Here is a 16,542-nt window from a genome sequence, read left to right as displayed (position 1 = left end):
CAACTAAATCTTCGTAAATAAAATGTAAGACTAGAGCCACAAAGACCTAACGTCATATCTTTTTCTCCTCTGCACACACCTCAGACAAACGGAGGGACTTCAGCTCTTGAGCCAAACGATGGTAAAACTCGCCAAGGTGTTTCCTCGCACACAAAATCTCCCGAAACCAACGCCGACCAGCAGCTCCGCCTCTCTCCCTGCGTGCTTCAGTCTTCCCTTCATCCAGAACGAGGACCAGGGCAAGTTCTCTACTCTGCTCACATGTTCACTTCCAGTATTTGTTGATTACACAAACTATCCGTGAAGGTAGGTACTTTCACAACAGATATTTGGTATATTTTGTTAAAAAATATACCAAACTTCAAGGACACCAGTCCTTGAAGTTACACCAAGAGAATTGAACACAGTATCTAGTTGTCACGCATGAGAAAAATACATAAAAAAAATAGTTTGATATTTTGGTTAAAATCTTTAATTAGTAAACTTGATGTAGGTAGGTGGATTTGTCAGAACAGAGGTTAAACTAACCAGCTCCTGGCTGTAGGGCTTTACACTGAAAACTGCTGACCTTCTTCTCTCAAGAAAGAGAACATATTTTCCAAAATGCTGCCCTGCTCCATGAAAGACTTTCTGTGAAATAAGAAACAACAGAAAACTGCAAAGCAACAATCAGCTGCAGGCTAAAACTGAACATGAATTATAATATTATCCACAAACACTGCCAACAGTAATTGTTTATAAAGGCTGTATTTGACCTGAATTTGAACCTAATTACCTCGCAATCTTGTCACTGCAGGACATGGTGAGTAGCCTCTCTCCTTGAAGCACACCGTCCCAGGTCTGGATGGTGTTGCTGGACCTCACAGGGATGGTGCCCTCCCCCGACTCAATTTTGGTCCTTAGCTGACCCCGTGCTTTCCGGTTGGGATGTCTGTCTCCTTGGTCTAAACAAGGAAGGGCAAAGAGAGACAGAGACGCTCACATAAAAACACAAACCGTCAGAAAAGTTCACTGGGCTATTTATTCCAGAACAAGTCAGACTAATGTGACTGGCTCTGTCAAAAATGTTTATCTCCATCAATATGCAAATAACTACAAATGAGAAATGAGAAAACAGAAGCCTTGTCCGAAATCTCTCCCTTGTTTATTCAGCCAATGCTTCCCATATAACGCAATCAATACCGAGTAATGAACTGACAATTCGGACACTTACTAATCATCATTTTGTTTCGTCACTGTCAGTGGTTGAGCAGTACAACAGCCATTTTTGCATCTATAAAACGCATTTAAGAAAACGCCATTTGCATCATTTTTTTGTTCCACTGGGGAACTTTTGTGGGGACTGTATAGTTGACACATTGAGAGTTCAGACACTCAACTAAATATATTACAAGTTACATGCAGTAATTAAGAGTGATTTTGGACACACAGCCAGTGATTCTAAGAAAAAAAAGATAAAATAAAAAAATCTTTCACACAGTATGAACTATTATTTACTATTATGTTATCAAAGTTTTCTGCTGTTCCACCAGCAGGCACCATCTATTCAGTGACTAATTGAATGTGTCTGTTTTCTATTCAGTCTGCCATGTGCAACGGAAAGCACTGTGACAAGAGTAAGAGGGAGGTTAATCAGACAGACAGTGTGGGTGGGCTGGGCGGGGGGAAGACTGATAGAGGCAGACAGAGAATGACAAAAAGCTCTAATTACTACTGCCTTGTTTAAATGTGTCTGTAATGCGTATTTGGACATTGGAGTAAAATTCTAATTAAATGAAACGAAGCATAGGAGCAAAACCTACAAATTTAATTAAATAACATAAACTGTTGTTGAAACTGAATTCTGAGCTCAGACGGAACCAAATTAAAAACATGTCAGCTGAGTTGAGGAGGAGACACACGGCTGGCGTTAAGCAGCATGTGAATCCTCTGCTGTTGTTTTCGTACCTTCCACTCCGGCCTCGTGCGGAGAGAAGATCCGGGCGTCTCCGCAGGGCGAGGTGCTGATGTAGAGGTGGAACTGAACGTTGTCCCTTAACCTGTAGCCTCCCTTGTCACACTGAACAAATATCGACTTATGGTGGTCCTCCTTGCCATTGCTATGACAACAGACCGATGGCAAATTTAAACTGGGGCTGATGAAAAAGCAGGAGAAACTACATTTACATCATTTTTCATCACGGCACAGTTAAATGGACTTTAAATGAATACAATTAGAAGCAGAGCAGTTGCTGCAAGGCGGTATTACAGTATCCGCTCGAACATGCAAAAAAAATTAAACTGTGCTTGAAGAAAACACATTTTTACATCGTGCACTGACCTGAGGAAGAACTCCAGCTGGGTGTAGAGGTACCTGATGAGCGAGCGTCGGGCGATTATCTCAGCGTGGCAGTCATTGAGTGCCAGGCCGCGGTCGCTCATGTACTCACCGTTGATGCATTTGGTACCCGTGGAGACACAAATAACCTGTGCTTCCTTAACATCGGTCCCTGTTGGGGTGAAACGGAGCATATATGAGTCAGCGGATATGACGCAGCCTTAAAGCACAGTATACGAGGTCTCAATTATGTTTTTGTGCCCTTGATGAATTTCACAGGTGTGAAAATAAAGAGGATACTACAGGATCAATGTCATTGAGAAAAAAAACATGCCTTAAAAAGCCATTGCTGTGGAATCCTAACCCTCAGCCTGCTAGGTTCCTAAAGATTATATAATATATAAATTAATGTAAATACATTGTGGTTAAAGACATCACTGTCTCTAATGAAGGAAACTTACTTACATCCGGAGGTTTATGGGGCAACATTATTTAACCATTTTTGAACTCTTTTAACTCTTTTTGGTATCTACCAACTCTTAAAATATCTATTTCTTTAGTTTGTAAATGCTCCACAGCTGTTTGCAAATGTCTGTTTGCTGTTTGGTACTGAGCGGGTCATACTCACTGGGTTTTTGTCTGCTGAAAACTGTTCCCTGCATGCATATACAATATCCTATATAATGTATATATGAGGACCATCATATAGTGCGCTTAACCCTGATTGTTGTCAGCTGCTATTTTGGGCTCGAAACCTCAACTTTTCTTTGGACTATACAACCGACTGTAGTCGGTGCTGTATTTTGTCAGCTTAAAAGCGGCAACAGTCTCCTCCTGAAAAACCTACCTGTTGTCATGACGACCCCTGCTAGGACTTTTCGTCGTGCATGGGGGGAGGTGAAGTTTTCTGTCAGCTCACTGAACTTATCCACCACCAGGCGAGAGACGGCATCAGCTAGAACCTGGAATCACACACACACACACACACACACGCACACACACACACACACACACACACACACACGCACGCACGCACACGCACACACACACACGCAGAGACACAGCAGGAAGACACGCGCAGCCACACAAACACAAGCTTGTGTCAGATATGTCAGCTTACAAAGCATGTCTGATGTTATCTTCCCCTAGAGCACTATGTACCTGTCACAGTGTTCACCCTCAGCTTCAAACAAGAGTCAGAGCGTTGAAACAGCAACAAGTGAAACTGGGTTGACCCCCTGAGGCAAAGCTAACCATCTTTCCAACAACGCTGTTTGACTTTGGCATGACAGTTATAATTTACCATCTTCCCTTCTGAGAGCGAATCACATGTCAAAAAACAAACACGAAAAATCTGAGCTACAGATGAGAACAAAGCGCTCATTGGTAGTCTGCAAGGTTTAAAAACTGTGGTCCAAATAATGGGAGAAACCTGACGTGAACTTCACACGTCTTTTGTTCTTGGACAGCCTGCTCCCCGAGCTGGCTCTTTATCCCTTGCTAATGTGATGGAAAATGACGACAACCGAGAGGAGAGACAACGGTTGGATGATCACAAATTAAAGAGATTAGTCCAATATTACTTCCCTGCTACTTCAGAATCACCCACTCATGGCCAGATCATTTGACTTTCGAATGCCAAGGTCATCTCTGACTTTTATTCTCCCGGGGTGCAAAAAAAAAAAATACACATCGCACGTCCAAAGTTGTTCAGTAAAGAGTAAATTTTTTTTTAACTATTACTCTTCACTACTACATATTTTCTTTGTTGTAGAAGTATTTGAAAAGATGAAAGACATTTTTGATGTTTTTTTTTTTTTTTTTAGTTTGAACATCAAGAAACCTACTAAACTATCAAATACAAATCTAAATTTTTTTTTCTGCAACAGCAGTGTACTCCAACTATTTCTCCCTATTAGTGCCTTGCCAGATGGAAACAGGCTGCAGAAATTAAATATCAAGCGACAGAGAATTAATAGAGCAATTAGTGGGGGCGCTATCGTTATAACGGGGTGCTTGTTGAATAAATCAGTTGACAAGTGGAGAGAGTGAGTAAAGAAAGAAAGAAAAGGCTTTGGGGTGGTTGGGCGGGGGCACTGTTGACAGCGTGTCAAGCTGATTAGCTTTGCTGCCTCTGTTATCTCTTGTCACACACTGGCAGTCAGTGGCATATGAAGGTACCACCTTCCCCAAGTCTCTGCTAACCTGATGTGAATGAGATTTGAATGATAACCCAGCAGAACTACACAGTTTGACAGATGGAGCAGTTTGGAGTCGACCTCTTTGCAACCCAACAGACAAGTCCAGAAGAATACTTTCCTTTCTAGTTCTGGCCATATCCTCTACCGAAGCTAACGGTGGTACTATTTCTTCAACAGCCATTTACTCTGGGAGCATTATTCATTATTGAGAGTGGCGTGACTTGTTTATCTAGATCCAATGTGTAGTGTCTAAAACAATCATCTTTACAACTTAATGGCTCCATCTGCTTTTAAATCTTTGTCATTTCAAGTTCTGTCATTTGTGACACTCTTTTTTAAAAAAGATTCAGGGTCATGTATGGTTGAAAGCATTGACTAAGTCATCTAATAACACCGTTTATGAAGGCAGAATTATTCTGACAAGCCATTGCATTTACTCATAAGCAATTTAACGTAAGAAAAAAACCCAAATAAAACCTCAGGGATTTGCTGTTACTCCCTGAGCTTAAAACAAACATTCAACTAACTCCGGGAGGTACGCGTCCCATATTGACTACTGAATACTTTAAATTATAATCCCTGCATTGTAACAACAAATTAATTAATTCCATGCCCAACATAAATAGTGAGTGGGGAAGGACAAGTGCTTTGAGTATCCTTATGTATTATAAAACAGTCGTACTTAAGATTCCTTTCTAGATACCCATGGGTGTACCTTAAATTTTTATGAGCTGTGATGCCAAGTCAATCTACGATTATGTGCATTTTTGCTTTTAATAATAAAATTATTCTAACAAGTACAATTATTTGTATCTACTGCCGATGGAAATGTTAGTATGACGAGCTTTCGGGACTACTGAAAGTACTGATATCTTCTGAAGATCACAACCCTTAGAAAAAAAAAAGGTCTCTTGGGCGTGTTCAATTCAGGAAACAATGTTGTTTTTCAAAATAATTTTCAAGGCCAGAAAAACTGATATTCACCTGAAAACACTACAACTTCACAAATTAAAATGTAATTACCAAACCAAAGCTACCTTATCAAACAATATATTTATTTCAGGGCAATATAACTAAAGAGAGCCAAAGGCTGTCACTTCCTGGGGCCTCAAGTGATGCGCACCTTGGTGATATGTATCAAATTGTTCCGTTACTGATCTCATCTGATCTGGTTAGATTCTGTTTGCAATCAACAAGTGAAACAAATATCTTACCTGGGGTAGGTGGAGCTGCAATCCTTCTCTCGGTATGGGTTGCCTGGATGGTGTCTGGTCTAGCTGCATGTTGAACAGAGCAGATAGGGCGGCCTGTGCTGCCCGGGCTTTAGCCAGCTTCTTGTTGCGCCCTGAGCCTTCAAACGTCTGTGCATCCACTGTTACTGACATCACAAAATTCTTGGCATGACTCTCACCGCTCTCTGAGACAAAGTCATATTTGAGGCCTGGCCTGAGCTCATTGAGGATCATGACTGGGTTTTTGCCACTGGAGGGCGAGCTGAATGCAGATGGAGGGGGCAATGGGGCCTGGACAAGGTTGCTGCCAGGTGGCGTGGGCAGTGGGTACTCTCCTAGTGAATTTAAGGAACTGCTACCATTGGAGCCAAGAAAGAAGGGTTCTTCTGGTGCGGCCGGTGTCTCAAACCCATTGAAGAGCATGTCTGGGAAGTCAGCTTGGTCGGATGTAAAGTCTGTGTTCACAGTCAGGGTTCGGCCCATGGCCAGGTGGGCCTCGGATGCATTTGGGAACTGGACGAAGGAACGCAGTGCTTTCTCAGCTGCATTCAGTTTAGCCTTCTTCTTGGTTGGACCCATGCCCTCAAACATCTGTCCATTGACCTCCACAGTCATGACAAAAACTGGTGCATGGACTGGTCCGGTCTGAGACAGCAGTTTGTACTGAAGACCTGGTTTGATTTCATTCAGCTGCATCAGAGCATTCTTAGGCAGGACTGGCCCGGGGGTTTTCTTGCGTTTCTTGGCCCGGAACTTGGAATGCGTGTGGCCATTGTTTCCCTCTTCTAAGGGACGCTTACGACTGCCCAGGCCGCTTCCATTGGGGAGCTGTTCAGCCACTCCCACCCCGTCTTTGCAGGACACGTTGTCCAGGTTTCGGTTTTCCTTAACGTCGGTGCTGCTTGAACCTGCGGTGCCCAGAAAGAGTAACTTACAACGCCTTCGTTGCAGGATCTTGTAAATGCAAAATTTATAGATTCCTTTATCACTCTTTGGAACTGAACCAATGATTTGTGTTCCTTTATTATAGCAAGAGAAGCTAGCTTTTAATTTAACTTTGAACATATTACCCTTAGTCTATTGAGATTACTACAAACAGCACAACAACAATACAGCTATCGTCCCTAAAAGTATACCTTTGCCAATATTCAAAGCATCGTTGAGAATAATTTGGGGTATTTTTTCAGAATTTATCTTAACAATTAAGACAAGGGCTTGTTATTAAAAGAGTGGGGGTAAAGTGGGAGAAATGTCTTTTCAAGTATAGGAACTAGTGTACATTTTTCAGGTTGCACAGTGTTATGGGTCTCAAACATAAATGCACACAAATACGAGCACGCATATCTACACTTAACATAGAAACATACACACACAAAAAGAGCTGTTCTTTTTCCACTCTATAAATGTTCAATAGCTTGAATGCCTATAGAGAAATCCAAAAACATTTTGAGTGTTCAGTTTTACACCGCAGGTTCTGAAATATACTGAACTGGGGAACACATATCACTGAATCCAGTTAGCAAAGTGGATGGAATATTGGCAAAAATTTTCATTTATAACATCCTTCAGCAAAGGCTTGATAGGTTACTCCTTGCGGTACTCAGGAGAAAGAGAGGCCGCAGTGTGCATGAGTGGGATTGTAGGTTGGGTTGAGGGAGTGCAGGGGGAGTAGTGCAGGGGGAGGAGCTGAGGACCAGGCAAACAGGAGAGTACATCAAAGAGGCAGAAGGAGAAGACTCCACCTATTGCAGGATCCTACGGCTTGACTGGTGACACGGTGGGAGGTTAAAATGCTGTTTACTCCTTTTTACGATTTTTTTTTTTTTTTTTTTTTTTTTTAAAGAATGACTTGTATTTGAAATGAGGAAAATCGGAATTAAAAAAAAAAAGTTTCCTAAGAGGTGCCATTCATAAGACCCTGCGCCTCTGAGATCCCCCCCGTGGAGCTTGTCAGAGAACAGTTTTAGGTTGCAAAATGTACTGACATGCCGTTACCATCTGCATACTGCAACTGACATGTCTCAAGGCAAGGAGAAAGACAACAACACATTTATTCCTAAAATCACAAACACAAACTGCAAATCCTTCAGTTTATGAGCTCAAAACATGCAATATTTGGTGGTGTGTTGATGCATTCTGCAAATTGGTATTCGTGTTATGCAAATAAACTAAATAATAGTAAAATACGGACAGCGAAACTGTGCGCAGTAGTAGCGGAGGAGAACTATCACCTATCAGAATGATGATGGTTGAAATTTGTGGGCCGGACATGGACATAAACTTCACCATTGTCCACCACAAATACCGGAGCATTGAAGCTGTGGTGGAAAATGGGACGAATTAAACTAGGACTTAGACTCATTATAAATGTATAAGTTTAAATTAAACAGCTAGGAGTACTGTGGCTCACTCTACAAAGGTTAGATAACAGAATCTTCTGGGGTAAATCTGTTTTGTTTTTTTTTACATTTAAGTTCTTGCATAACATATTTAACTACTCATGTTTCTGCTAGTGGCCAGTATCTCACCTTAACAGTTAGATTTGTGGCCAAAAAGACACATAACGGAAACTCTTTAGCATGCTGCACAAATACACTGAATAAAATGGCACACAACAACCTGGAGCTAACTAAAAAAAATGTATTCATTCTATAATATAATAAATTTGCAGGATGGATATCTATTAACAATCAAGAGCCCGTTTACCAGATCAGAGGACAAACGGCATATAGCAACAGCCACGAATCCATGCACTGAATTATTGTACACACATGCACTTGTGGTTGTCATCATGCCAACTTTTGTGTAATCAGCATCCATTAGTTACACAAAGGAAAAAAAAAAAAAAAAAAAAAGAGAAAACATACGCTTGGATCTTTCAGCGCTAAAATCCGCTGTGGGAGTTGCATGAACCGAATATTTCAGACAAAAAAAAAAAAAAAAAAAGCCTTTTATCAAAACTTAATTTTAACTATAACTTGTTTGTTGGGGTTTTGATTTGGGATGATTCATGTGAATAAAGAATTTCAAGCGGCGCTAAGGTTGTCACATAAAAGTTAGAAATTCTTTCATGTTTTCCCTCTGGTGTTCCTTTGGTATTAAAGAAACAGGCTTGTGAGCTTGGACTGTGTTTTATCTTCAAATACATCTTTTGACTGGCAGCACGAATGTAAGAAAGAGGCTTCACAGGCTTTGAAAGGCAACAAAGACTATTTTGTGACTGCTTATTTGACCTAACAAGTAACAAAACATTTCTCCAGAGTAAAAAAACAACAAGTATGATACTACAATAGAAACTGTTGTGTTGCCAGTTAGGGCACCGCTAGGATGACAGCGACTTTCAGTATTGTTGCAGACGTGGTGAAACACATTCACTCTTTTTTTGCCTTCTGGGCCTCAGTTACAGAGTCAGAAAAAAAAAGTCTAATTAAAGTTCAATAAGCTGGAGTGGAGAAGATTTTCTAAAGAGAGAAAGGGAGGTAGATGAAATCTGAAATATGAGCTGAAGTATCTCAGATGTGATGATTAGTTCTTCTCTAAAAGGTTTGCTAGCATGAGCGCCGTATATTTGTGTGTGCGAGCTCGGTTAGTGTAGATAAGGACAAATGATACCTCCATCTTGATCATAGCATTTGAAAGATGAACCTCCTACATCAGCATATAATTTATAACAACAGATATGAGCAGTATTATTTAGGTTTTTCAAACATATGTTTTTGAAACACAATTATACAATAGGTACAGGTTGGATTTGAATTTTGTTTCTGTTGTTTTGCGTGTACAAATACTTGCATAATAGAAGCAACCAAAAATCTTTTCACACTGATTACACAGCAGAGGAGGACAGACAAGGGATAACATGCGGGCAGACAGAGAGGAGGGAAACAAAAGTACAGGCATACATTTAAATGGAGAGACCAGGTATTTGCACAGACGAGAGGACAGACAGACGGACGGACAAATGAGAAAAATCAGAGTGGACTCACTCATATTCTCTTCTTCATCCACATCCATGGTGACGGGTTTGTTCTGACCTGTGAGCAGCCTTGCCCCGGCTGCACCTGGGGATACGAGGGACAGAGAGGTGGACTGCGTAAGATACACAGACACAATGACACACATGCACAAAGAAACATATTCAGCCCGAGGAGCTACAGTGATGATAAAGTTCTGGCTTGATGCACCGGCGCACGCACACAGAAACATGCACACATTGTACTGTGTAAGTAGACCCTGATGTAGGCACATAAATATTCAGAGACTGAGCGATATCAAGGTGAGCGAGGAGGCCAGGGCTGACAGGCCTTAATAGCAGGAGCAGTCTATTGTGACTTTAATATCCCTCCGATTAGACCTCATTTCCCACTGCCTGCTGAGAGATATACAGCTAGTGACATGGCCAAGTCACTCCACTGCCACGCACGCACGCAGAGAAGACTCATCTGAAGGTGGAGCTTGTGATTAAAGCTCCATTAAGCAATACTTTTCACACTAACACTGAATCAAATGATTTCCTCCAATTTAAAATGTTCCCTCATACTGACCATGAACATCCAACACTTCAGCCATACGTCATTTTCTTTCGGGGTTTTTTCTGCAACTGCAAGTACTGTGAAAGTGGTTGACTGCAAGGCCACAAATTAATGACTCATTAAGAAAGCCAGTAACCAAAGAAAACTTTTTGGTCAGTGTTTGACATGATATAAGCAAACGATGACCGGGCAAAGTGAACCAAGTTGTCTATAAAATGCCAGGCGGGCAAAACCACATCAGGAGTAAAGTTTAAGACTTGCTTTTGTTTTTTCCATTCGGTGCGACAGGAACAAGTTGTAAACACAATACTGATATCTTATCTCTTTCTAAAGCTGTTGTGGTATTTAGGTTTGTAATTGGTTGCTTGTAATTGGTCAGCATTCGGTCAGAGTTGTGTTTCCGGCCTAATGACAAATATCTATCTCCGTCTTGTCCTCCACCAGCTAAATGTTTCACCGCAGAATATTTAGCCACTTTGTTGCTAACTGTCATCCGTTTACTGTTTGCTGCTGAGCGGGTAACATTATATCACATCACTGGAGCTTTGTTAGCGAAAAAGTCAGCCTCTTGTGGCCGGAAACAAGCTTGAGCGAGAGTTAAACAAGACAGACTTGGGCAATAAAACCAAAACAATGAGCTTAAAGATCCTAAAATACTCAGCGGGACTGAAGAACAGTCAGTAGAGGACACTTCGGCACGTGGACAGGAGGAACTGGGTTTTGAACAACCGACCTTATGATTAGCGGGTAACCCGCTCTACCAGCTGACCCACAGCCGCCCCTATTACTCACGCTATTACAGCAATGTTAAAACATATTGCTCATTTAACTAATTGCATTGTTGCTGAAACTCAAAAATGATGAATTAAATTGGTGATTCATATCAAATTTAAGGGCTTAATTTTGAGAATCAATTTCAGCCTGCTTAACATAAAATTCATGATCTCCAAAAATACAATTTGAGAAAACCAGCTTCGTTGAAAAAGTTGCACCACTGGTTTATGCTATACTGGTAATTACAGAATTATAAATTCTGAGAAAGTTTCAACTGCGACGACTCAGCACCCCCATCAGTCTCCCCACAAACCACTTGAAAAGTCACGGAGCGACAAAAAAAATATTGCTGAGAGCAGAGCAGAAGAGTGCAGACGGATGAAACAGACTAACAGACTAAGTCAGATGAGAAAAAGAGAGTTAAAGTAGCGGGGAAGAGAGCAGAGAGGAGTGAACAACACAAAGAGAATGAGAGAAGGCAGGAAAAAGATGGCACTATGATACAGAACAGATTGTGCTGATTCTACTCTCTCTCTATCTTCCATCAGTGCCCCCATTCCTCAGCCAGACACTTTCTTAAGCTAAACTAAATGGGCTAATTAATCTGGGCTAATGGTGGGTGACAGCAAATATGCTAGCACAATTATCACCCTATTAAAGATTCATATTCCAACCCATAATTGAAAATGAAAAGGTGGGGTGATGGGAGGATGGGTGGGACTAGGTCCAACAGAGTGGGAGATGAGAGTAATTTCTCCCTCGTCCCCAACACAATTCATCCAGCAACTCAGAGCCACATCTACGCGCCAGACTAGTTAACTTACAACTTTTAACATCTGCAGTGCAACATGCAGTGTGATTTTTTTTTTTTTTTTACAGACTTTTAATTATCAGGATTGGGCAAATGTGGAGGAGTAAATTGGAGTCAATTTATCAAAGTACAACGATAAAAAAATAAATAAAACATTGCTGTGGTTTTATTCATATAAATTCTGTCTTATTCCTCCAACACACACTGCTGTGTAGTCTAATCAGCACGCTATGCAAGTGTGACTGTCAGTTTTGATTTTCAGATGAGACCGCCTTGGCCATAAATCCGTAACTATTCCTGAAATCAGGTGTAATCAGTCGGGAGCGTTCCACGAAGAATTCATAAAGTGAGAGTGTGTGTGTGTGTGTGTGTGTCTTGAGAAGTAAACGTGGATATAAATGACTGTGCAGACCTAAAGGGCACTGGGCTTCATAAAAAACATGGTCACTGGATTTTGTTTTCTAAAATGAAAGCTTATATTTTGCGTTCCATGAAATTCAAGATCCCTGTTAAAACCCATTCTGCAACGTTAAAAACATGCCAGTACTATCAGGGTACTCTCAATTCTCACACTCAAGATACTGGTGACACGTGATTATTAGGAGCGATCAGCGCTGGGCTCAGTGTATGTATAACGTGCGGCGTGGGAGTTTGATGTGTGGCTGTATCTCCTCCCTTTGAGAAGAGCTGTCCACTGTTAGTTCAGCCAAATGCTGAGCTACAGTGACAAATTGGAGTAATCTAAACCGTGACTTAGAAAATTCATCAACTTGTCTGGTAGTTAACCGAGGCACATAAATAATTTTTTGCCTCAAGAAAAATCTATTCCGCTTAAGAGTCAATGATATTTTCTGGAAAGTGGTCCATTACCTGATTGTTATAGATATTTTTCTAAAACTAGTAACATGGTTATCAAAATATTTACTGGTGTAGTCCATAAGCTGCTTGGTTAACTTTTATTTGAAAATAATTTCTGAACTGAAAAAAAAAAAAAAAAAAAATGACTGCGCTGGGCATCACTGCAACTACACACTATGTACTTTAAAATATGATGGACTGACAGCAATGTAATATTTACCACCGCTGTGCTCGCAAAGAATATACTTCGACATCAAAGAATCTTGATTTAGATACATCTTATGGTTTACATCTGACAACCAGGGGATTTTGAAAATATTTACGCTCCGATCCAAAAAAACCTTCTGGGAGATGTGAAGTACAGAACATTAAAAACAGACATTTTCTCATCTTTCTTTAAAGATCGGACTTTTTTTTGGACATTAAAGCTTACAAAACTAAGTTGGACATTTGCACGCTTGAGGATTTCAAGTCAAGGCGGGATCCTTGATGGATCATCATATTGACCATTTTTTTTTAAAACACATAACTGAAGCAGAAGATTCAAAGTGAGTCAAAAGAATTGGAGCCGAGGGCGACCAACTATCTCCCTCCACATGCATAAACCATAGTGCGTCATCAAGTTGTGAGGCGGCTTGGGTTCCCGGTAATTCTGAGTGGACGCCAAGGGAGACAGGGAAGAGAGAAAGATGAGAAAGAAGATGAAAAACCTCAAATTCAATCTGGCACGGTGAGCGGGACTGAGGGGAAATAAGGTGGTTTTGATTTGTCTCTCATCCCTCGCTTGCGCTGTGACGGAGCGATAGAGCATTGCCACCATGGAGGGAGTACCAGCAGTGGCCGACTGATGGGAGGAGGTGGGGCGGTGGGGATAGAAAGGTAAAGGTGAGTGAGGAACAAAGGATGAGATAGAAAATGCAATCCTATTGCAACTAAAGGAGAATCATTATCTCCTTTAAAACAGAAGGAGATGGAAAGGTCTGCCCTTGGCAGGCAGTGGGGTTCAAACCGTCTAAAAACAAACCGTCTATGAAGGCCAGTCTGAGGAGAATTTACATCAAAATGATTTCAGGCCAACTTCGAACCTTAAAAGAGCAATGAAAGAGGGAGGTAATATTGATTTACTAATCAATAATAATAATTACACACCCTCTGCAACTGGAAACTGGAAAGGCAACCAAAAAAGGAAATTAGATAGAAAACAAAAATACATTCAGTTGAAAGCTCCATTGATGCAAAATCACCAATGCTAAGCAGTATAGGAATGTATTCGCAAAATGGAAAGCATTTTCCTTTGAACTACGGCTTTATCCAACACATCAAACACCGGATCTGTAATTTTGCTGAATTCATACAGGACCTATAAAATCGATCGAGGGCCTGATATTTGGTGGATTTAACAGATTCACACAGCCTCTCTTCCAATTCAACATCCATTCTGGTTTTCCGACGTGTGTGCTGCTGGCTCTCTTGTAGCACAGTGGCTGCCTGGAAAAGTCCACGCAGTCCAAAGAAACAAACTGGAGCTACGTGGCTGTCCGGACAGAGCCAGACACCCTCTGATGAAGGAAATGTATGTCCAACAGACGCTAATGGACCCTCACTTGCTCGTGCATATGTTAAGTATAACATTGTATTACAGTATAACAGGGAGGCTGTAGCTCAGTTGGTAGAGTGGGTTGCACACTAATCAGAAGGTTGGTGGTTCAATCCCCAGCTCCTCCTGTCCACATGCCTAAGTGTCCTTGAGCAAGACACTGAACCCTAAAAAAACAAATTGCTCCCGATGGTGTACCATCGCTTTGGATAAAAGCAACTTCCAACATCATGAAGTTTTTTAATCATTTTGTCCTTGAATCTCTGGAAAACTCTGATGCCAAATGGCTTGTTGGAGACAATTCTAGCCGATAGTTTCAAAATGAACCTAAGGTCTACGCCCAGGAGGATACAACGACTGGAAACGGTTCCCTATGAAGCTATTTAAATTCACTCACAATCCTGACATCACCTCAGTGTTTTATCTCTGTAGCATAATGACAATATTTAGGATGTTCGTTGGGTTTTACTCATCACGTAATCTCTGCCTTTACTAGTCTCCGTAGTGATTTACCGTCCTAGGTGAGGACTCTAAACATGTTTGGCACATGGATCTGCATTACTAGGAGGGTAGTTTTTAGAGAGTGCTTAGTTTGGCCTCTTTTCAGTGTCCCACATTGCTTTAGATCCTAGTCTAGGCACTTAAGACTCTTTGTTTGGTGGCCAGTCAACTTGAATTGGAGGCCAGTTCATCCACTCAGTCGGCTACATCATCCAACACGACTGTCATAGTTTAGAGTTTTGGCTTTCAAAACACTCAAATGCTTTAAACTATCTTTGTATGATTTAAGGGTGATTGACTTTTTATTTTACTGTTTATCCCAGCATGTGCTTTATGATTGGCTTGCTTCTAGTAGTTTTTCCCAGATATGATTGTTCTCCGTGTATCTACTGTTTTGCCATGTAAATAACTAATAATCCACAAAGATCGCTGTATTACTGGTGCTTGGGTTGAAGTCCCGTTTACTCACTATGTCCCCATGTCTGACTCATGTCCTTCACTAAGATGCTTAGTGGCACTATTTTTGTTTGCGTGGGGCTTTTTCCATGTTTGTTTCCATTTATTCAGTGAGCAGCCTTGTCACATTTCTGATACACCATGTCTTCAAAATGCCACAAAATTAGCATTGTGGTTTGTATATTTACATCTATATTTCTGCTGCAACCTACCTTATTCTCCACAGCTCTTATTTGTCCCCCCATTTTCCTCAGTTGCGACACCTACCGCAGTTTCAAAAAATGTACTTTGACTAGCCAGTTTGTATGCCACATGAATCCAACTAATATAACACGTTTTAACAGCATGATTGACTCCTTCTGAATCGTCGTTGTATTATATTCAGCATGGCTGTAAACTGCATCCCTTGTCTGTCTTTTGACCAAAGCGACACAGCTAGCACTTATCATTACTCAGTTTCACTTATAAACGTCTGAGGAATGCAATCTCATCTTTGGGTTTTTAAAATGTTTTAATTATGAAGCATCCAGCACATAATACACCTTCCTCTATTTTGGCATTGGCTATTGAAATGTAGAAAAAGCGTAACAGAAAAGGACACAAGGCAACATGGCTGCAATTTGGATGACGTGGCAATTGGCCCACTGATGGAATGATAGCTTCTAATTGGTCCTGTGAGGAGATGACAGCATTTGATTGGTCTGACTGTAAACTAGAGTTTCTACTGTCATCTCACATAAAAGGTTTGCTCTTTCATGTGATTATACAGACACTGTGGGGAAGGTGTTTTGGCTTTGATAGCACTTACCTCCTTTACTTTAGTGTTTCACCTTTCGCTCGAGCTATGCGAGTCCAACTGTAATTGAAAACAAACTGTTTAAAAAAAAAAAAAAAAAAAAAAAGAAGCTACAAATACACTACGTGTCTGGGGTTAAATGGTACAATTTGGCAGTACCAAAAGGCAGATAAAAAGAAATATGAAAAATTTAACTGGATAAGAAAGTCACGGCTTTGAATGGAGAACGAATTGTGTTACTCAAATATGAACAAAAAATAAAGTTGCATTTTGCTTTTTCAACCGATGAAATTACTTATAAGCTATTCATTCAGTCCTGCCTGCCTCACATCATTTTTCAGCCTGCAGTGTCGGCAAACAGCGTCAGTGACATCACCTGATGCTTTGGCCCAGTGAGGGAAATCTACTACTGTCATCCAGACTACATTAACAGCATATTAAAAAGACAAAAGACAAAAGCCTCCTCC

General features: G+C 40.9%; 1 protein-coding gene across 4 annotated transcripts in view; it reads right to left on the bottom strand.

Annotated features, from left to right (window-relative positions):
* adarb1b (adenosine deaminase RNA specific B1b) overlaps positions 1-16,542 on the bottom strand; it is a 115,152-nt gene that overhangs the window by 11,266 nt on the left and 87,344 nt on the right. For all 4 annotated transcript variants that reach the window (XM_069154780.1, XM_069154781.1, XM_069154779.1 and 1 more), the window contains 6 exons: positions 9,737-9,811; positions 5,733-6,658; positions 3,165-3,279; positions 2,321-2,489; positions 1,948-2,135; positions 776-944 (listed from right to left, as the gene is read on the bottom strand). In XM_069154780.1, the coding sequence (XP_069010881.1) occupies positions 776-944; positions 1,948-2,135; positions 2,321-2,489; positions 3,165-3,279; positions 5,733-6,658; positions 9,737-9,764 (1,595 nt within the window). In that variant the 5' untranslated portion in view covers positions 9,765-9,811. The remainder of the gene's footprint in view (positions 1-775; positions 945-1,947; positions 2,136-2,320; positions 2,490-3,164; positions 3,280-5,732; positions 6,659-9,736; positions 9,812-16,542) is intronic.

This window comes from Embiotoca jacksoni, unplaced genomic scaffold (genome assembly GCF_022577435.1).
Source record: "Embiotoca jacksoni isolate LCO1_2020_lvr unplaced genomic scaffold, fEmbJac1.0.p SCAF_2, whole genome shotgun sequence".
Taxonomy (NCBI): domain Eukaryota; kingdom Metazoa; phylum Chordata; class Actinopteri; family Embiotocidae; genus Embiotoca; species Embiotoca jacksoni.
This window is presented reverse-complemented; position numbering and strand designations above follow the sequence as displayed.